The sequence below is a fragment of the Myotis nattereri genome (genome assembly GCF_964212035.1).
Source record: "Myotis nattereri genome assembly, chromosome: 10".
Classification (NCBI taxonomy): domain Eukaryota; kingdom Metazoa; phylum Chordata; class Mammalia; order Chiroptera; family Vespertilionidae; genus Myotis; species Myotis nattereri.
Genome location: NC_138085.1, coordinates 54,361,453 through 54,385,341, shown reverse-complemented (window position 1 = coordinate 54,385,341; position 23,889 = coordinate 54,361,453). Strand labels below are relative to the sequence as shown.

At 38.6% G+C, this 23,889-nt stretch overlaps 1 protein-coding gene across 1 annotated transcript in view; it reads right to left on the bottom strand.

The window, feature by feature from the left end:
• The window catches only part of PSME4 (proteasome activator subunit 4), a gene marked incomplete at its 5' end in the record, with an annotated part of 86,493 nt that extends 62,780 nt beyond the window's left edge, over positions 1–23,713 (bottom strand). Inside the window, 3 exons of the mRNA XM_081100692.1 lie at positions 6,374–6,490; positions 7,308–7,448; positions 23,472–23,713. Of these exons, the coding sequence (XP_080956818.1) occupies positions 6,374–6,490; positions 7,308–7,448; positions 23,472–23,713 (500 nt within the window). The remainder of the gene's footprint in view (positions 1–6,373; positions 6,491–7,307; positions 7,449–23,471) is intronic.
• Between the last annotated feature and the right edge of the window lie 176 nt (positions 23,714–23,889).

The window sequence follows — 23,889 nt, the reverse complement described above, 5'->3', positions numbered from 1 at the left end:
AGAGATCATTGCAGCATAGACAACTTTTCATTTTTTTAAAAAATTGATTTTAGAGACAGATAGAGAAGGGGAATGGGGAGAGAGACACATTGATTTGTTCCACATATTTATGCATTCATTGGTTGACTCTTGTGAGTGTACTGACAGGGGACTGAATCCACAACCTTGGCATATTGGGACGCTGCTCTAACTGAGCTACCCAGCCAGGGCCACAGAGACAACTTTTAGAAGAAACATGATTATAGTCATTAATAAAAACCAACCACCTAGTCCCTAATTTCCAATAAAAGTTAAAGTAGAACTTGTTTAAAAGCACATAAAATGATCCTCAAATACTGTGTTAAAAATCATTGTATCTGAAATCAATAAAAATATATTTCAAAGAAATCATTGTAAATACCATATTAATAATCATTGTTTATTAACAAAACTGTAAACTATTTTAAATTTCAACAGATCCTCAGAGAAATTACTTGTATCATGTTAAATTCTGTAGCTAGAGATCAATCTGTGGTTACTACCAGTAACTTAAGTTTAGACGTATGGCCACATGTATCAAACTCCCAACAGAGGTTAAGAACATGTTATTGCCATGTGTTGAAAGGGGATCAAAAGATTTAACTGTATCTTAAAAATAAGAGCACCAATTCAAATGCCATGAAGAACAAGTACCAGAAAAGGTAGACATATAATATTTCCAGAGGCAAATTAATATGAAAAATGATTTAATCCCCTTAGAAGAATATACCTAAAAGAAAAATAGATATACTTAAAAAAATATTTTTAAAAAGTAAAATGAGTTATACAGGCCCAAACTACTCATGATTCAAACATGTAAACCTTTAACACCAAACAAGTCTGAAAACTGGTAGTGATAAGACTAAATAAACAAATGTACATACATAATTCAAATATGAATTGCCCATGCCCATTTTGTAAAAACTAATCTATGCATAATCCCCCTCACATTTTGTTAGTAGCAATACCCTTCCTTAGTGTGCTGCCTACATTTGTAACTCGCAATATGCTACTCCAATTAAGCATATGGAACTTCGTTTTGTGAAATAAAACCATGCCAATTAAGATTCAAATGCCTCTTTTATGAAGTAAACAAGAAGCAATTCTTATGTTGCACATATAAGTTCATAACTACCTAGCTCTTTCCAATGTTGATCTTTCTACTGTATAAAAAACATCTACATTGTTTCTCCAGTAGAAAGTACAAACAGATGAGGGTGAAGAGTCTTTGCCCCTGAAGCAAAAGACAGAAAGACAGGAGGAGGAAGGGAGAGAGGGAGAGGAAGATAAGGGAAAAGAGGAAGGGAAAGGAGAAATTTAATAATCCTTGCTCCAAACAATAAAACTCGTTTAAAAGCGTGTTGCCATACATTGTCCTCTAAAGCAGTGGTTTCAATGATAAACACATTAAGGCACATGAGTTTAAGACCTGAAACACAAACTGTTGGGGAGAGATCAACCAAAGGACTTATATGCAAGCATATAGGCCTAACCAATGGACACAGACAACAGGGGGGTGAGAGCATGGGGGGGGGGGGGGGGTAGGGGCCGTGGGGATAAGGACACATATGTAATAACTTAATCAATAAGAAAATTTTAAAAAAAGACAAACTGTTAATAAGTGAAGCACCTTTCACTTTTGATTATTAAAAATAGTATTCTAAAATTAGAACACATGCAGCCAGCTGACAAAATTGTTTCAAAATGTGTCAGAACACATCTAATACTCAAAATACCAATTTCAAAAGTATGCCGTATTAAAGGGCCCTTTAAGGAATTTTCTGTAATAAAGTGTTTGTAAACTCATAATTTTATTTCTTGACTATAAACACTTGCTATACTAGTGTGCTAAATATAACCTTATTTAGAAAAATACATTTTTTCTAAATGTTTTAAATGATTCTCCCTTAGAAATTCAGTAGACAGAGGAACAGAAAGCAAAAGTACTATCATATAACTTGTCCACTGTTCTCTATGTAACCTTTCTGCGTAAAGAACCAGGGCTACCAGGTTCCTCTGATTTTAAAATCAAGGCTAAGTGTGGCCCTAGCTGGGCATCTCAGTTGGTTAGGCTCGAGCATTTTCCTGATATACCAAGGCTGCGGGTTTGATTCCCAGTCAGGGCACATACAACAATCAACCACCCAGTATTCTTTCTGACCCCTTCAAAGTGGAACACATTACCATTTTAAAAAGGGGATGCAGCAATAGAGCTCCATTTCACAACATGTGCTGTTTAGTGGAGGTTCACAGCCTTGTGTGTGAGCAGTCCAAGCCACTGGACCAATATGGTTCATTCATCTGCCTACAGCATCAACTTTAGCCAAGAGACATATAGGGAAGAATTTTTACTTAAGGAAACATTACCTAATAAGCCCAACACAGGGAAAAAACACATAATGATCTGGATACTAGAAAACCAGTGTCTTAGAGATTTAAAAACAGGAAAAGAGAAAGCAAAGAGTGCTGGACCAATGATAAGAAAAGAGGGACTGATTAATGAAGCAGAAAACTTTTGATTGTCTGGATAAAAGATAAGAGGTGGCAAACCCAGGCTCTTTAACCATATAAAGGGAGCATTTGGGAAATGCATGGGGCATTTTTAATTATCATGATTATTGGGGCAGAACCCAAGTATAGTAGATACCCTGCAACTCATGGAACAGCCAGACACAACAAAAAATTGGTGCAAGACCTTCAAATGTCCTACCTAAACGTTCACTGCTTTAAACATTTAGTATTTTTTGCATAGTTTTAATGAACACTGATTCTTCTGGGAATACAACCAATGTAAACTGAACAAGGCTGTACTACTTTGTTTTGCTGAAAATTTTATAAGGGGTTATTCATTATTCCGGAAGGAAGGAAGGAAGGAGGGAAGGAAGGAAGGAAGGAAGGAAGGAAGGAAGGAAGGAAGGAAGGAAGGAAGGGTGGGAGGGAGGGAGGGAACATCACACCACCATGGCAATTCCAATTGTAACACCTGATTTGTCAATACCAATGCTGTTGCATACAAATATGTAACTGAGATTGTTTTAACAGTGTTAGAATAAAGTATCATTACAGTGGCTGTTTTAACAGTCTTAGAATAAAGTATCATTACCTTGGCAATTAGCAGACACGTAAAACACAAGGATGTAGAATCTCATTGATAATTTTTTGTTAAAATGCTGTAAATTATTGTAAACCTTTTTCATATGGCACAAAGGGCAATTTATCTTGTGAAAATTATATATTGACATTATTTATTCGTTTTGGCATTGCTTGTTAGTTTTCAATCTTACTCTGATATTCTCCCCAGAAGTCTACTGCACAAATTCTTTCTGCCTTCACATATTAATGTTTCTTTTACCAGTTCATCCTTTGCTTCTAATTCCTCACATGTAGAAATGGTTAAAAACAATGTCTTCGGCCGAAACCGGTTTGGCTCAGTGGATAGAGCGTCGGCCTGCGGACTGAAAGGTCCCAGGTTCGATTCTGGTCAAGGGCATGTACCTAGGTTGCGGGCACATCCCCAGTGGGAGATGTGCAGGAGGCAGCTGATCAATGTTTCTCTCTCACCGATGTTTCTAACTCTCTATCTCTCTCCCTTCCTCTCTGTAAAAAATCAATAAAATATATATTAAAAAACAAAACAAAAAACAACGTCTTCTGATACAAAATAACGACACCAACATCATTACATAAAAATTATGACACTATGTTACAAATAAGGCCAGCAGATCCGTGAGAATAGAAACTACCTTTTTTCTCAGTTCAGTAGCCTGAAATTAAAGTTATTTCCCTTTCTCTACCATCATACTTAATTAAATCTTATGTTATTCTTTATCCTGGCACTAGCTTTTATTTTAATGTCCACTTATAATGCTATTCTTTCAAGTTCTTGTACTTCTTATACAGAATACTGTATGTTCTAACCTTTTTTCTTTTAAATCCAAACTTATTCATCATAAGTAGATGCAAAATCTGAATACCATACTGTGTCTTTTATTGTAATAACTAGAGGCCTGGTGCACGAAATTTGTGCACAGGCAGGGTCCCTAGGCCAGGTCGGCGATCAGAGTCCATCTGTGGTACCACCAGTGGGGCAATTGGGGGTGGGGACCCTGCTGGCACTTGCCTTGGCCAGCCTGGCGCTGCTTGCCAGCTGGCCCCGGCCCCCGGTTGCCTCCCTCTGTGGGGCGACACAGGGCAATTGGGAAGAGACCCCCTGCTGGCACCCGCCTTCGTTGGCCTGGGGCCTGCAGGCTGGGGCAGCTCCTGCATTGAGCATCTGCCCCCTGGTGTCAGTACGCATCATAGCGACTGGTCGTTCCACTGTTTGGTTGATTTGCATGTTAGGCTTTTATTATATAGGATCTGCATGTTTCAAGCATACAGGTGGGGTAAAAGTAGGCTTACAGTTTTGAGTATATGAAACAGAGCATATTTTTGTATTACTATTAATTATTGTATTATTTTCCATACAAACAACTGTAAACCTACTTTTGCCAATCCTGCGGTGTTTTCCTAATAAATGACTTTCCTATTATTTCTCTTCTGTGATGAAGACATTTATATTTATGTCACTGAGTGTAGATAATGAGCATAGATAGGTTATACTACCTACAAATTTCATTTAAAATAGTTAACTACAAAATAGAAAAGGGGCTGCTGAGCCTGTTAGAGTTGAGAATCACTGCTTTAAACAAAGCGACAATTTCAGCAGAGACAAATGTTTCTTTAAAACACCAAGAAGAGCCATGGTAAAACTTTTAAGAGGTTTCCACAGGGGCAAGGATGATGTGAAGCTTCAGGAAAAGGCACAGTAATAAGCACAGGGAGGAACTATAAGCACTGACTGACACTCAGTGATAAGCTCTAACAAAACTTCCAGGAAAAGAGCTGGTATTACTTGAAGAGGAAAGCCACACAGGACCTGGAAGGAAGTGGCTGCCTCTGCAAAGGTACAACTGCCAGGGCAAAAAGTGTGAAGCTTAGTTATGAAGAAGCAAGGAAATAACATATTAAAGAAGAAGAAATTATCTTAATTTACCAAAGAATTTCAGAGGCAGCCCAAAAGAATCAGTCAGGAAATTCTCAGAAAGACAGCTGATTTTGAACACAGTTTAAAGGTCCCTGAAATCTATGAAATGGTGATTCTAGTACAAACTTCAATGGGCTCGTATTTTAAATACACCCAATCCAGTCTATGGCATGCTCCTTCAAACAAAACTCCTAAGGAACCTTTACAACATGGCTTTTATGTTAAACTTTGGGTTTTCATATTATTTATACAAACATTTGAACATTATACCATTTAGTTTCATGATAAATTTTCTAGTTTTATGACTGAAAAAATGGGTTTCCTTGTTCTAATACATGAAATCTTCAGGAAATAAATGACTTCTAACCACTCTATTTGTGATCACTCTCCAAAATCCAACTAGGGCCTAAGTTCAGGATCAACTATGGTCATTTTCTTTTTTACTCTTTCCATTTACATCATTTTACTACTTACTTACCTATTACCCAAAAGCTCTTAAAATCTCCCATCTGCCATGATTTAAAAAAAATCCTACAAAAAAGACTGCTCACTTAAGTGAAGCCTGAGGATTAATCATAGATTAAATGAACTGAACTGGGGAGGCTACGAGAAGTAATGAGATAATGTCAACATGTGTCGGACTGAGAGTGAAACCACAGAAATCAATCATTAAAGAAGACTGATCATTAAAGAATTTTTAAAAGCGAAAAAGGAAAATAACTAAAAGAGCAGTTAATTCAGAATAAAACATAAAACATACCAAAATTAGAGATCTAGAAGAGTCATGATGCATATTCAAGCAGCCATAATCAGCCAGAGATTTATAAGCTTAGTATGTCTAAGCACTAGTAGAAAATAACATAAACTAGGGACTGTACATTGAATAGTTTGTGCTCTCAGAAAAGTCAAACACTAAAATTGATGCTTCTTCTACTGGGTGGGTATGCCCCCTGGAATATGCAAAGCTCCTCTTCTTAAGGCATTCGTTGTACTTGAAGAATTAAAACACATGTGGATGTTTTGTGAAGAATGCCAAATATGTATTACTTTCAATGACAAGATAATAGATTTTCAAACAAAATCTCTTGCTTTCTTTGGCCATTATGGTGATGTTAGCTGTTAGAAATATTTTGGCAGAAAATTCTTAAGTACAGCTTCAGATATAGTTTAAAGAGGGCAAAAATTAATTTAGGAGTTAAGTTACATGGAATTGAGTATATTAAAATGTACATTTGCTAGCTTATCTCAACCCAGTATTTCTCAACTAAGATCAAATCCCTAAAAGCCCCCCAAAGCTCCCAAAGAAGTTCTTTAAATGGAAATACTTACTTAGGAAACCAATTTAATCCTAGGTGCTCTGTCTTGGAATACAATATTCTTTCCACCATGTCATAAAGTGGTCTCCAAGGTAACTCCAAATCATCTCTTGAAAGAAGTTCCTTTTTCCTAGTTAGGAAAGGTAAACACATATATATGGATGTGTGCAAAGGTGTATATTACAAATACTACTCAAGGAGGACAACTGTTAAATGCTGCTGTCATCACAGTGGGTTTTGCTTTTCCTCATCCAGTGCAATTCACTGGCAGAATATAATATAGTAGGGAGTAAGAAGAGCAATGCACCAAATTCTTGCTGCTGCTCAAACCTCAAAGAGCAATTGGTAAAAGAGGGCATATACATTGTGCCACCATCACTATAGGTGAATTTCATATTTTCCTACACTATCTGTCTTTACTTAAAGTTTCCAGCATTGTGATTGGTACCCTGGGATAAGCAGAAGAATAAATGATCCCTATATTCTCAAGGATCTCAAAACCTATATAAGAAAAGATAATTAGTATAAATAAAATAATCATACAACACAGAGTTCAATGTGTGCTAGAGAAAAGAAAGCTTCATGGAGGAGATGGAATTTTAATTAAAAGGTTAATTAACACATGATTTAAACTTATAAAGTTCTCGCCCTAGCCTGTTTGGCTCAGTGGATAGACCATTGGCCTACGGACTGAAGGGTCCCAGGTTACTTCGGTCCCAGGTTAGATTCCGGTCAAGGGCACATGCCTGGGTTGCGAGCTCAATCCCCAGTAGGGGGCGTGAAGAAGGCAGCTGATCAGTGATTCTATCATTGATGTTTCTATCTCTCTCTCCCTCTCCCTTCCTCTCTGAAATCAATAAAAACATATTTAATAAATAAGTGAACTTATAAAGTTCTCATTCCCTAAAATCTTGAAAAAATTCAAAATCATAGGAAAATTGACTTACTTTAACAAGTTGATCAAGAGACGGGCAAATCCCTGCATCATGCTGATTTCCAGTTTTGGAATTGATACCAGCTCATACAATAACTTGACAAAAAGAACATGATCTTCTTTGCTAAATTTTCTCCCATAAAGTCGAATATATCTGCAATAGAAAAAAATCAATATAGCCTTTAAAAATAGGTATGGTGACACATCCATGTTCCTTGCGGCAGTATTCACAACCGCCATGAGGAAGCTACATAAATATCCATCAACGAATAAATGAGTTTAAAAATGTAGTATGCATACACAACAAAATATTATTCAGCCTTTAAAAAGAAGGAAATTCTGACATATGCTACAACATAGATGAGCCTTGAGGACATTATGCTAAAAAGTGAAATAAGCCCATCATAAATATAAATACTACAGGAATCTACCTATATGCAGTATTTAAAATAACCAAAATCATAGAAACAGAAAGTAGAATCATGGTTGCCAGGGATAGGGATGAAAGGGAAAACAGGGAGTTATTCAACGGGTATACAGTTTGAGTCATGCAAGATGAAATAGTTCTAGAGATCCACTGTATAACAATGTACATATTGTTAACAATACTGTACTGCACACTTAAAAATTGTTAAGATAGTAAATGTATACTTCTTGCCACAAAACTATGTACTGTCACAGTATTCCAGATGTATTTGATGTTAATCATTTTATATCCACTTATTGTTATGAGGAAAAGAATTATTCTGTATTTTCATTAAGATTGCCAAATAAGTATTTTTTTATCAAAAGGCTTCAAGTCTCATCAACATTTAATAATCAATGAAAAACATAGCTGTCTTGCCCTGGCCGGTGTATTCAATGCTTAGAGCATCAGCACATGCACAGAAGGGTCTCGGGTTCGATTCCCAGTCAAGGGCACATACCTGGTATGCAGGTTCGAGCCCCAGCCCCGGGTTAGGGTGCATGGTCGGGGGGAAGGGACATACGTGACCAATTGATATGTCTCTCTCACATGGATGTCTGTCTGTCCCCCCGCAACCCTTCCACTCTCTGTAAAAATCAGTTGAAAAAATACCCTGCAGTGAGGATTAACACCAAAAAAAAAAGGGGGGGGGAGACAAAAAATATTGCTCTTATTGTTACATGGTCTTAACTGGCCTTTGGTCATAAGTTACCTCAAAAAGGTGTCTGTGCCCCTTCCTACCCCACCTGGGCACATGCCTAGGTTGCAGGCTTGATCCTCAGTAGGGGGCGTGCAAGTGGAGGCAGCCCATTGATGTTTCTCTCTCATCCATGTTTCTATTTCTCCCTCTCCCTCTAAAAATCAATAAAAACTTTTAAATTATCGATGTTTCTATCTCTCTCCCCCTTCCTCTAAAAATCAGTAAAAACATTTTTAAAAAATACTGGGAGTATTATATGCAATAAAGTTGTTCGCCTGGCTAGGTGGCTGTTGTTTGAAGCTCAGCACATACACCCATGTCACACACATCCATTCGATTCCTGGGCAAGGCATATACCCAGGCTGTGGGTTTGATCTTCAGTCAGGACAAGCATGAGAGGCAATCAATTGATGTTTATGTCACACATTAATATTTCTCTCTCTTTCCTCCCTTCTTCCCTCTCTAAAAATCAATGGAAATATCCCAGAGTGAGGATTTAAGAAAAAAAAAGAAAAAAAACCTGTTTCCAAAAAAAGGTAATTTAAAAACAAAATATTGAGAATAAAGACTAAGAATCTTCACTTTAAAAACAATTCCAGTTCGTTTTCTGTATATTTAGGTTCATTCCTTTTTCCAATTAATTTTCATGATATATTTTAGGACAAAAAATTACTATTAGAAGCCTCAAAATACTTAGAAAGCTTGGTAACAGTCATGCCTGAACTTCTGAACAGACTATTTAAGCTATCCTCCCACAAGGGGGGGGGGGGGCGCACACCGAATAATACAAAAGCACTTTTCAACTGCTTCCTCCTAACCACCTTATAGTGTATTAATCAACCATTTTTTAAATTTTTTTAATTTTTTTTTATAATTAAGGGGCTTTGGGCTCAATTTTTTTAAACATTTCTTTTATAAATATTTTTTTATTGATTTCAGAGAGGAAGCGAGAGGGTGAGATAGAAACATCAATGATGAGAGAATCATTGATTGGCTGCCTCTTGCACACCCCCCACTGGGGGACCGAGCCCGAAACCCAGGCATGTGCCCTTGACTGGAATTGAACCTGAGACCCTTCAGTCTGCAGGCTGACGCTCTATCTACTGAGCCAAACCAGCTAGGGCTTAAATGCTTTAATTTTTAATCACATAAAGAAAGATTGTGGAATCCCAGGGACAGTAATTATTAAGAAAATGTACAATACTGCCAATGTTTTTTCTATGCTACATCTTGATAGTTTACTGCACACTACAAGGAAGTTTAAAGTAAAATATAAAATTATATAACACCATTGTACAAATTCGTTTGGTTAGAGGCTAAAAATACTGGTTTTCAATACAGGCTTTATCATTCACCAGTTACTCTTATTCAAGGCAGTCACTGGATTTCTAATCAATCCATATCCATCAATAAAGTAAAATTAGCATCATTTCAAAGGAACATTAAGACTATTTGTAATTATAAAACATGCAAGACACTTGGCAATGATATTTAATCTTAAGTAAATGTTTTATTTGGGGTAGTTCCAAAGACAAAAGACAAAAGATGGAATTTTAACTTGAAAATTTAAAAAGCCAGAAAGAATGTAGTATATTCAGGGGTGGTAATCCAATATGGAAAGTCACCCAGAGAAAAGATGGCCGAGTTTCTTTATTCTGAAAATAAGCGGGTCAGAATAAACAATAAAGGAGAGATGAAAGGTTCTGCCCTCACAGGACCAGTTGCAAAAGAGTGTGCAGATTTGTGGCCTGGGATTGCGTGCCATGCTATAGCCTTGCATGATTCTCCAATGTATTTGTAAAGAAAAAAACCATTAAGTGTTATTTCCTCTAAACAAAACAAACAAACAAAAACCCACACCAGAATTTAAATATTTTAATTGAAAGCATTTAAAAGTATTTATGGATCATTTTTTTTAAAAAAGATCCACCTATCTAGCAATAGACCCTAAGTAAAAATTTAGGATATCAAAGTCAAAATACCAACATTTTCACTGCATATTTGTAATAATAAAAATTCCCTGAAAAAAAATCTAAACAGTCCAATAAGCGAATGGTTTGTTAAATTGTAGTTTATGCCTTTAGACTATAATGCATTCATGTATCTTAACAAAAATATCCCTTATCAAAGACTGCTAAAATCCTACTTAATACAGCAAAGGAGTCAAGTTATGTGGTTCTCACTAGCAATAATGACACACACTAGAATGTAAATCACAATTCCAATGGATGATTAAATCCATTAAATTCATAATGATACTAAAAACTATAAATACAAACAAAAGAATACCCCACAAATCTCATTTTTGAAGAATGCTAGATAACCAAGACATGATCATCTTAAATACTGATAAAGAAAACCATTCGAGTACCTATCCTGCCTCTCATATAGGAATTGTACCTCAGGATAAGCTCAAGCTAATTAGGATGAATGCTATCACCATTTTGCAATCTCTAATGTATATAGGATGGCTACTAACTCACAGAAAGAAAGAAGTAGGGCTATGTATCTGATAAAAGTATGTGCTGAATAACAGCAACAAATCAATTACTGTGTCTAATATTTCCATCTGACTTGGACTGGAGATAATCATTAAAAAAACTGACTATAAAACACACAAATAAAAATTTAAGCTTACAAAACTATGCCTTCTTTTCAATCTTCTGTGAACACCTGATCATAAATTAGTCAACAAAGAAAAAACTCAATTCTAACATGTGAACATTATAATAGCCAAAAAGTCTGATTATAATAAAATTAAAAAATATTAAAGTGTAACAAAATTTAAAAATAAAATCAGTTAAAAACATGCATATGAATCTGATTAAACAGCCAATCTCCAGACTTAAGGCATTCCCCCTCCAAGGGGCACGTCCTTTAAAATCAGGTTCACAACAATAATGACTATCCTTACTGTTTTCAGCATTATTCTGAATCTAGATTAAAGAGTAAACTAGGTAACAAAAGATAGACTAGTATGGTGTCAATGCTATGACTATACCTAAAACATCCAAAACAACCAACTAAAAACAGTTTTAGACTACATAAGAAAAGCTAGTGTTTTTTAATAGCAACAACCTTCCTGTATGGCACCCAGGAAAAAATAGTGATGGTTGAAGGAATATTGTTCCATTCATTCTTAATACCAACAACAACAACAACAACAAAAATTAGAAATTTCTCTAAAAGAAATGTATAGGAGCCCTGGCCAGGTAGTTCAGTCAGAGTGTCAGCCCTGATATGCCAAGGTTGTGGGTTCAATCTCCGGTCAGGGCACATGCCAGAAGCAACCAATGAACGCATAAATAAGCGGATCAACAAAGCGATGTTTCTCTCTCTCTCCCGGTCCCCCCTCGCTCCCCCTTACTCTTTCTCTTCATCTCCCTTCTTTTCTCTATTTAAAAAAAAAAATCAATAAATTTAAAAAAACAATAACACATTGTTTAAAAAAAGAAATGTGCAGGAATTACATTTTAAAACAATAAGATTGACTGACATGTAAAATATTTGAATAAATGGTAAGATAAGGATTGTTTTTAATGTCTTAATACCTGACAGTTAAGGCTAAATGACAATATTTAGGAAGGAAAACTACCATGACCAGTGAAATTCCTGAACTCTAAATTTTAATTTCAGACAGTAACTTCAACTCTTCCTTCTACCAAAATAAATATCACACATTTTTGCTGTAGCTATATCAGTTGCAGTCTTTTCTTTCTGTTCCTAAAGTGTCACCAAATAGAAAAATTAAAAAAGGCAAAATTAGCAGAGAAAACTAGAGGATCAGGAATTAATTACTTTGACTAAGTCCTTCATCATTACACATAATATTGAAAATGCAGATAACAGCTAGAAATAATAAGTGAATGGTTAAAATGAAGAGTTTTCTCATAAACCCACCTCTCTTCAAACAGCATTTCTAGAGCAAATGACAGGTACAGGATGACAGTTACGACTCACGTAGTTCCTTTAGGCCAAGAACTCACAAGTCAGATGTGAGGAGACACATACTTGGCAAACCAAATATACAGAAATAAGGGGACAAATGAAGTATTAGAGTTTTGATTCTTTCAAAGCCAAAGTTTCACCAAATATAGTGATCACTGAACTGAAAAAAGATTAGAAGACTGTCATCACTCTGAATAGGCAACCCAAGGCCAAGATAATCTAAGGATTTGGGGAAAGAGGCTCATGAGACATCTCCAAGTAGAGGAACAGAACAAGAACAGGGTACTTCTGTGGCAACGTGATACAACCAAGAGAATGTTTCTTATTTCTCCATTTCCCCTCCAAAGAGGTCGGGCTGAGGATCAAGAAAGGGGATATACTATCACAAACAAACAACACTAAAGGATATTAATTCCAAATGACTGCTGGTATGAAACAAAGGCAAGTCAGTTGCTATCTAAATAGAGGATGTCTATGTTTCCATTCTAGCTTGCTTTGCAACTCTCAACATTATAACAACTTTGGATAGACAGATTTACTGATTTCAACATAGTAGCCAAGCAAGCAGGAAGAGCATGGTTCTACGAGATTGCTGAAAATTCAAACTGCTCTGTTAGTCTCCTGGGAAAGTCATATAATCTCCTAAGTATATACGTAAAATCTGGGTGTCCTCACAAAGCTATGGTGATGGACAATTGATTAACATACATGAAAAACATTCTAATTTAATTGTTCTAGAATGGGGAGGAGGGGCTCCAGGTCCCAGGTTTTTGTTTTGTTTTGTTTTTTAAATTAAATTTACTGGTGACATTGTCCAACACGAACATATAGGTTTCAGGTGAGGATTTCTATGTTACAAGACTGTATATTGCACCATGTGTCCACCACCCAAAGTCAAATCTTCTGTCACCATATATTAGGACCTCCTTCCCCCCACCAGTGGTTTTTTATAAGCTTCCCAGACGTCTCACCACATTTGGGAACCACTGCCCCTTAGCAGATTGACTAGACTCGCAGTGGTCTGCAAACTGCGGCTCGCGAGCTACATGCGGCTCTTTGGCCCCTTGAGTGTGGCTCTTCCACAAAATACCGACTTCTGTGCATGGGCCACGAAGTTTCAATCGCACTGTACATGCGCGCCCGCACGTGGTATTTTGTGGAAGAGCCACACTCAAGGGGCCAAAGAGCCGCATGTGGCTCGCAAGCCGCAGTTTGCCGACCACTGGACTAGAGCATAATACATGCTTTTAAAAATCTACTTAAGTCATTAAAAATGTAATATTAATATAATCTGTTACAATTTATATTTCTTTTTTTACAGAGAGGAAGGGAGGGATAGAGAGCCAGAAACATCGATGGAGAGAGAAACATCGATCAGCCGCCTCCTGCACGCCCCCCACTGGGGATGTGCCCACAACCAAGGCACATGCCCTTGACTGGAATCGAACCCGGGACCCTTGAGTCCGCAGGCCGATGCTCTATCCACTGAGCCAAACCGGTTCTGGCAATTTATATTTCTTTAATTAGTTATATGCAAAATAAATCTTAAGATGTTAGCTTAATATATAATTATTTTCTTGTGAATTATTTGTTCATATCCTTAGAAATCGATCTATCCTTTAAGATTCCCTCCTTCAAGAAGTCTTCCTTCATTCCCAAACTAAAGTGCTACCTCTGTCCTCTGTCCCTTAATAGCTTATACCAAACTCTGAGTATTTTTCATATTCTATCTCATACTATAGTTATTTATGTACACATTACTGTATTTCTTTAGATGACTGAAAGATATGTGGTGGCAGGAACCACCCCTCTACAACATCTATTTAACCCTCAGCTCTAACCAGAGATAAAACAAGGTAGACATTTTTTTCAACAGATTGAATATACAAGTATACAAACAGCTCACCAGAGCTAATTCTATTTTTAAGAAGGGAAAAAAAAAAAACATTTTCAAACAAACAATAAATACTTGACCAAATTGCCTTTAAAACATTAAAAGTAGGTTTCCAAAACACATTAGAAAACAGTTCTCTCATCTTTGTCAAGTACAGTATTTCTAACGGGAGGCTCCATATAGGCAAGGAGGTCTGAGGTGTCCATTTCTCTGTATGCCCATCCAACTCAGGTTGAACAATGCTCACTTGCAGTTTCAGCATACTGTATTTCCTGACACTCAAACTGACATGACAATTTTAGAGTAATGAAGTCATTCACTATTAACATCTAATAATAATGTGTCTATTCATTTCTCCCCAGTTGGTTCTCTCTGGAGGCATGTATTTCTTTAAGTGGGCATCCATTTCTTGAAATGCTTTACTGAGTGTCATTTAAAAGCCAGGTATTGGCAACAAGCAATCTATAGATATAAAAAGCCAGTGTTCCTAATGACTGGAACCACCAAACGACTGGTTGCCATGAGGCGGCATTGACCACTTCTTAGTCCCTACGCCCCTCCCGCAAGCATGGATGGGGCGGGACTGGGGACCAGCGGGCTGAACTGAACTGCTGACTTCTTGGTCCCCTGCAGGCTCCGATGGATCAGCAATGGTGAACAGGGGAATCAGGGTGGGTGGCGGGAGGACTGGGCTGGCTGTCAGGCTGTTGGGTCACCAGCTCATCCCCAGCTGCTGGGCGGGGGGGTAGGGGCCTGAAAGCGGGGACGCCGGCAACTTCACCTCCATGCACGTGTGCCAGGCTGGCTGCTGATGGAACGCGCTGCCTGCTTGGGGCCACTCACGCAGGGGTGGGGTCGTGGGCGCACCCCACAATCTCTGTCAGTGCCTCAAGCTCCAGCAGCAGTGGCAGTGGCAGTGGCAGTGATTCTGCCATTATAGCGACAGGTCATTCCCTCCCCCTGCGGCTTCGTCCAGAAGGACGTCCGGTCTAATTAGCATATTATGCTTTTATTATTATAGATTATTATAGATAAATGTGTGTGGTGATATGATCTGAACTACAGAAAGAAACCTGTAAAATCAGAAGCTTTCATATTGTTTGGCCACAACCCACAGTAATAACACACACACACACACACACACACACACACACACACACACAACAAAAATCATAACCATTCCCCCTTATTTACTTCCAAATTCAGTCTAATAATTCTAATTTAGTTCACCAACAAACAAATAAAAGCTCCCCAAGAAAACAACAACTAGGTCAAGACCTACTAAATTACACACACACACACACACACACACACACACACACACCCTTTGGTCATAATCCACAATTTGAAAAATTCTATATTAAGCATACTCACAAATGAACAGAGATAAAACAAACAAACAAAAATGGTGAAGCCCCACAAGAAAAAGCAAACCACAATATGAAAGTCTTAAGATATCTGTTAAATTATGAATTTTTAAAAAGATTACGTTTCTAAATCATTCCTGGATTTGTTAAACGGTAATTTTTCTCCTGCCACACACATAATGGGGGCCTCTTTTTGTTATATTGACAGAAACTTGACATTTTTATTTATTGGGATCTCTAGAAGGTTGCCTACCTTCCCTCAGAACACAAGCTGTCCCAACTAACCTTTTCAGGAATCTGCCCAAAATATAAACACTCATATGCAAAACACTACCTTCATAAAATGTCTAGCTTTTAAAAAATATATATTTTTATTGATTTCAGAGAGGAAGGGAGAGGGAGAGAGATAGAAACATCAATGATGAGAATCACCTATCGGCTGCCTCCTGCATGCCTCCCGCTAGGGATGGAGTCTGCAACCCGGGAATGTGCCCTTGACGGGAATCGAACCCAGGACCCTTCAATCCACAGGCTGACGTTCTATCCACTGAGCCAAACCTGCTAGGGCAAAATGTCTAGTTCTTTTTAAAAAAAAAAAAAATTTTATTGATTTTCTACAGAGAGGAAGGGAGAGGGATAGAGTTAGAAACATAGACAGCCGCCTCCTGCACACCCCCTACTGGGGATGTGACCGCAACCAAGGTACATGCTCATGACCGGAATCGAACCTGGGACCTTTCAGTCCGCAGGCCAACACTCTATCCACTGAGCCAAACAGGTTAGGGCAAAATGTCTAGTTCTTAAAAAAGACTTAATCCTTCACTTAAAAAAAGAAATTGTCAGACACTGAAATGAACAGCTCAAAGATTACCAACACATTCCATTTAGACTATATACCATTAGATTACAAAGCATTTTTAACAATGCTTAAGCTATCTCCAACTTATTTAAACTACAATACTATTCTCAAACCCATTTCATAGCTGCAATACTGTTCTTAGCAAGAGAAAAGGCCTTCCCCTGGCTGGTAATTCAGTTGGCTAGAGTGTCATCTCCATACACCAAAGCTATAGTCAGGACACATATAAGAAACAACCAGTGAATGCATAAATAAGTGAGACAACAAATGGATATCTGTCTCTCTCTCTCTCTCTCATCAATAAATATATATATATTTAATATATATTTGATGGATGGTTCTAGCCTTGCATTACTATTTTCTTTTTGTTATTACAGTAAACATTTCACTGAACAACTGTGGCAAGTATAACTCATTCATACAACAAATTTAGGAACATTTACCATCACAGGAATTTGTTCCTTGTTGTCCTTGAAAAAGAAATTTTGGGCACATTAGACAAACTTTCCAGTGAGTTTTAATGATAAGATGATGTTTCATTTTAATATTTAAAAGTACCATTCAATGTAATTTGAAAACTCCAGGCTTGAGCAAAGCCCCAACCAGAGGATGACAGTCTCACTGAGCTTGAGAGGCAGAAGTGGGTATTCTGGGGAACATGCCCTTGACAGGAATCAAACCCGGGATCCTTCAGTCCATGGGCTAACACTCTATCCACCAAGCTAAACTGACCAGGGCTTAAGAAATTTTTTTAAAGAAAGGGGAAAAGCCTTTATTATATTTTTAAACTCTAAAATTTGGGGTCTAGGTATTATGAAACAGGTGATGACCACTACCAAAATTTTAGTTCATCTAACTACATTTTTAATGCTAAATATTTAATCATACAGTGAGAGCTCAGTCAAACTTGTTGATACAATCAATAAAATCAGCTTTCTTCTCTAATTAACTTTGGGTTGGTTATGAAACACAATTTCTTCCATAACCAAAATGCTTCTCTCCACTTCTTTGGTTAAAAATATACTTTTGAACCCAGTATCAAATGCTTTTAGTTTTCAAATAAAAAAAGAGTTAATTCTATTATTACTGAGGACCTATGAGTGTATATGCCACTGCACTAAATGCTGGAAGCAGAGGGAAGGCGGTAAATATGGACGGAAGACGCTGACCTGAAGAAAGCGTACAGCAGAGGGAAGATGTGTACATGAAGAATAGAAAAGCAGGAACCAGGGATCAAGAGCGAGTGCACTGAAAGGAAAGAAATGCTGAACATAGGCCAAATATGGAAGTAGCCAACCTCAAGATTCCAAATGAGAATATTTATAGTATGTGCTGCTTTTAACATTCCAGTCGTAATCCCAGTAAATGTAAAGGTTTTCTGTTGTTTGCTCACTGTTGCTTTTATTACCATGTTCTCGGCTTGCTGTTTACACAGTAAGAATGAGATTTTTGATCTAATTTTCTGCAAAGATTAGAGGAAAACAGATTTGGATTTTGTATTGGGGGAGGCGGATTCACCAGAAATAAGTCTGCTTATTAGAAAGTTAACATCTAGGTCCCACAATGAGGACAGGTTTATAAGTTGTGCAGTTGTTTACTAATAAATAAGCATCCTTTAAAAAACAAGAATCTGCCATCATTTCACTTCAATTATGAACACGCAGTTCAAAATAAATTTTTTTACAATACTGCAAAAACAAATATTTTTAAATAATGTTTTTTAAAATGTTTTTTAAATGGTTTTAAATATATTCGAATCTTAGAACTATGGTACTGCTGTACTAATTTTTTTTTTTACTAACTTCCTTTTCTCAATGTACTGTGTTAAAATACACTAGTCAGAATGAGAATCTTTTTAAAAACCAATTAACTTTAGAATTCATATTTTCCCAAATTTCTTGATGGAGTTACACACCTTACCTAGTCTGTCCCAAATAAACAAAAATGTGACTAAAAGCAAGAGCACACTGGAACTCCCTGAGGGTGGAGATCTTTCACTGACACAGCCAAAAAGTGCCATCCACAAAAGGCACTCAGAAAATAATCTATTCAAAGACTCCTGAATACAACTTAGTATCCAACTATCTATTAACCCTATCAACATCAGTGTCTGTGTTTTTAAAGTGAAGACAATTCAAGGGAGTCCTTGTTACCCCAGAATTTATTCTATATCTCCAAAGTTGGGGGGTAGGGGGAAGGGAGGGAGATAAATGTCATAATATAAAAATGTTCATTAGTAAGCTATTTTTAAAACTGTCCATGAAGACTGTCTGTAGTCAACCTTAGACAAAACAACACAAATGAAATGAAAACTTAGAAGTAAAATCACAAATTTTGCAAAAAAGAACTTCATGAGATTAATCAAAGTGGCAATGGATTATTGCTGAATTTTTTTAACTTTGATAATGATGGGTATAGAGTTCATTTTATTGTCTTCCTTTGAGTATGCTTGACAGTTTCCATAACAGAAAAAAATGTCTAAACAAAAAGAATATGAGAAAGCTGTTCAAATCATATATATTGACAAATGAGATTCTGGCAGAAACACACAGTTAACTAGTGAAAGCTGATAGGGTGTTTTGAAAGAATGATTAAGAGAGGTCCCTAGAAAAAGGGAAGGGCTCCAAGTATAACACTGTTATGAAAATATCAAATGTGTGTATGTGTAGGGATAGAGCAACCAATTGATGTGTCTCTCTCACATAGATGGTTTTCTCTCTCAACGTCTCTCTCTCTCCCACTCTCTAAAAATCAATGAAAAAATATCGAGTGAGCAGTAAAAAAAAAATTTAAAAATAAAGTGTTAATTTTTAAAAAATCTAATGTGAAAGATAACTTATTGTGTGTGCTATTATACAACTTTATCAGAAAAATTCATGTCCCCCAAATCACTTAATTCACTTATTTTGTTCTTTTCTTTGGGAAAACAACTTTTTCACTATAAAGAAATTTTGGTTCCCATTTTGCGTGTGGTCATATAATAAAAACAAATCTTTTCTACTACTTTCTCCAACTGTTTCTCCCTGACAAATATGGTAATTTGTCAAGATTTCAAGATTCTTTTACAACAAAAAAGCGCTTGTATTTACTGTAATTTCAATACTCAAACATTAGATACCCTATTAAGTACATCATGTTACTAGGCAACTGAGGTTCAGTAGATAGCATTTCTACTTTCTTCCCCAACAGAGATGATATGCACTTGGGCACTCCAGTGTTCACATTATTACTGTCCACAAGAACGTCAGTTTATTTGATAACTCACATCTTGACTAAATGTAATACATTATGTGGTTTCAAATGGGAGAATCCTATTCCTGTCCAGGAGGAAGACTACAGCCTGTTCTTAATAATAAAACAAGGGAGCTACAGTTTCATTAATAAATGAAATGATTTCACAGTTTAATACAGTCATTTCATTGTAAAACAGTACAGAACATTTTATTATAACAAACGAGACATCTAAATTTGCTTCATAATACACCAAGCCCACTTACTTCAGTAAAATAAAAATTCTGTGAAAGAAAGAACCAATCTTGAATGGAGTAAGCTTGTAGGAAATAGTAGCCCATTCACTAGTTGTTCCTCCTTTTGCCCTTCCTTCAGGCCAATTTAAAGTGGGAGAGCTAGCTGGAAAGGCCCTTAGAGATTAGTCCAGTGATTTTTTTTTCTTTTCAAACAGTATGTTTTGGTGCCCTAAGTAGACATCAGGGGTTCAATGAAGTGTTACAAAGAAAAAAATCAGTGTGGTCTTATTTGGCTTGAGGAATCCAATTCTGTGCTTAAGATTTTGCTTAAGAACACTGCTAAAGTCTGAAACACCACTAAGAGTCTATACTCCCATTTTCCAAAAGAGGACTCTAAAGCTGAGAGAGGTTAGGCAAGACTGAGATGATAATGCTGGTGGCAAAGCCAGGTACAGATAACCTGAGGTCCCAGGACCAGACCTCAGTGCCTCTCAGGAAAGGTCCGGAAGGGCAAGGGAGAAAAAGCAAGTTTCACGATTACCTTTCTTCAACTCCATTCTCTACATTTGGCCAATACTCTTCACTCAGTGTCCATGAGCTATCTTTACTATCGTTCTCCAAAGACCACCACGCTAGTTTGTGCCTCTCGTGTCGCCTCCCTTCTTAGAAAATGGCCCTGTGATATGTTATGCCACATGATCTCTCTTGAACAGGTTCTAATACTTCAAACTGTATGCAAGAAGCTGTGTCATATTACAGGACCAATTTTTTAAATACACAGAAGCAAGCTTTCTTCACAGAGATGCTGAATAGACCCAGAAGTCTTGAAATGGACTGAAACAGAATTACAGTACCTACTCAAATGAGGTAAAAAGTCAAAAAAGGAGTCTGAGTGCCTCTCAAACCAGAACTCTACCCCACCCAGGCCTGTGATGGCTAGATTAGGGGTGTACACTTCTGGTCAAGGGCCCACTCCCAGTGCCTCTGAACAGCACTTATATTCATCTCTTCTTTAGGAATGTGCTTGATACTTTACAAACTGCTCACGGTCCTGGTAGTAAGATACACAATGGCTTATTTGAAGCTCTACAGGATAAACCTTTAACAAGATTTTAAACCAATCTTTTCAATCAAATCCACAAAGATTGGGCAGGCCCCAGAAAAGTACAACCTAGAAGTTCCCTTCAGATAAAAAATAACATAAAATTACAGAGCACTGTTTCTCAGGAATTATTTAATCCAAACCCCTACTTCTCTTCCAAGAATACTGAAACACATGATTAAAGTAACTCTGCACAGTCACAGAGCTAGTGGGAGAAATTAGATTTTATTTTCATTACTACTTTCCACTCTTCTACAAAGTACTAAATATGATCACTACTCAGCTATCGTCACATGTTCTGGCATCATTTAGATGTAAACTTGTGCAACACATACAAGGCTTAATAAACAAGTACAGATATAAACAGGTCACCTTAACATGACTTAGGAGAAAAAAAATTCACCCAAGATCACAACATGTCCCACCAAGTTCAAAATGTCTCATAGCGCAAGCCCAAGAATCAGTTTCCAGCCACTGTCCCAAAATAAAATACTGATAGCATTTCTTGCTGGTAATTTAGATATATAAATGGTTTTAGGTTCATAGGTTATTAAGCCATGTAACTGCGATCTTGCCCTAAACACCAAGAACTGTGTCCAATGTATTTCTAGCCTTTCCTAGGCAAAAGCTACTTATACCTAAATAAGCCAAAAATAATAAAACCTTAGGTGATAATTTGCCAAGTTCAATACATGTCAGAAACCAATGCTTCACTATGCGTGTATAGGTTCTAGATTCATAAATCCAAATTAGACATGCATTCACACATTGGTATATTTATATATTGTGTGTTTAAAAGCAATTGTTTGTGTCCCCCAAAATGGTTCTTCTCTGGCAAACCTAATCCAAGTGATTAAAGTGGGGAATTACTGGAACTGACAGAGTAACGATCTTTACTGTGCCTGAGTAACAAACAGCTAGGAGACGCACTTGAAAAATCATGTTAATTCTAAAAATGTATAAAGCATTCTTCTATTTTGACTAATAGTGGTTCTTCTCTCCGTTGTGCCCCGCCCCCCGCAAGTCTCCTATGGATCTGAACACCATAAATTTGACTCTCCAAGCAAAAGGAGAGCTGTTAACCTTGACATTTTATGGTCACTCTTTAAAAGAGCAACTTGTGTTTTATTTTTTGCTTTTCAATTAAAAAGGTAATTACTCCCACCACCACCACCATCTGAAGTGGATGTGAGAAATTTGTCAGAGACTCCCTAATAATAGCCATAATCCTGGGAGGAAATGTAAAAACTATTTCATTACAAAACCCTGAGTCATTACCCAGTTCACTCAGCAGATGTGGATAAACAGTGGGTAAGTGACATGTCTTATGTGTTCAACCATTCATACCCCCAATGCATGAACATACAATGTTACCAGATTTCGGGTCCAGTGAACTAAACAAGATACAGCAAAAAAAAAAAATTTTTTTTAAGTTTTTCTGACACAGTGAAGATGCCCATCTGGCAAATAAAGTCTCTAACCTGCCTCCCAGCAACTGTATTTTACCCGTCTTCCCCTAACGTCGGTTGCACCGTAGATCGCAGCCAGGTTATGCCAAAAACAAATGAATAAAAGTAACAAAAGAACAGAACTCCCGAAACTGACTTCGGCAATCGACATCCATCTCAGCGACTCAAAATTCACACACGCCCGAAGTAGCTTGCAGGACAGCCTGAAGCTCTCCCCTCCATCCATCTCCCCAGCAGCATTTCCAAGCAGGAGCAAGAGACACTTCCCCTCCGTCCTAGGACTCACCTTTCTCCACATTAACGTCTAGGATACAGCCCAAGTGCGCGCGGAGGGATGATTTTAAGCTCATCTTTCCCATCAAACCCACAAAGATTGAGCAGCCTCCCCCAACTCCCCCCCCGCAAAAAAAGTAGAACTAGAAGTCCCCTTCGGTCTCCTTCCCATTCAGAAAGTTACTAGACGCGAAGGGAGACCTAGGAAGCGGCGGCGATCGCGGGGGAAGCAAGAACAGGAGGAACTGCTCCAGTCAAGAGCTGCTCCCCCAAGGACGAGTCCTCCTTGCACCCCGACCCACAGGAGCACACTCCGAGGGACACCCATGGGGGAGCCGCTGATCTCCTTCCCCGGGGACCCCGCGGGTCGGAAGACAACAATCCAAACCCCCGGGGGAAAGCACAGCCAGGGCGGGCGAGGAGGGCCGGGGAGACCCGCAGAGGTCCCGTGGGAAGGGGGCGGGGAGGGGGGCCGAGCGCTTTCCCGAGCGGCTGCGGCGGCGATCGCCGGGGGACCCCCAGCTCGAGCACCGCGGAGCGGGTCCAGCCGTCGGGAGCCGGCGGACAAAGAGCCGCCCCCCTCCCCCCGCCAGCCCCGGCCCCGAGCCCACCCGCAGGCCCGTCGCACTTACGTAGAGAGCTTCCTGGTCCAGAAGAGGCCCCCGGGCCACAGCTCCTGCAGCTGCACGGCCCGGCCCAGGTTGCTTTTGATCTGGGCCAGCTGCAGGTCGGACTCGGCGTCCAGGCGCTCGGCGTAGGGCAGCAGCTTGTTGTAGACGATCTCCTTCTGCGGGACGAAGGACCGCGGGCCCGGCCCGGGAAGCCCGCCGGGCTCCGGGGGGTCCCCGCCGCCCTCCCGCTCCGCCGGCTCCATGAGCCGCGGGACGCCCGCCCGCCCCCTCCCCCCCGCGCCCTCCCGAGCCCCCTCCCCTCTCCGGGCTCCGCCTCCTCCGCGGCGTCGTCGCCCTCGGCCCGACCGCTCGGCCCCCTCCCCCGGCCGGCGCGCTGCTGGCCCCGCGCGCTCCCGGTTCGTTGGCGGCGGCAGCGGCC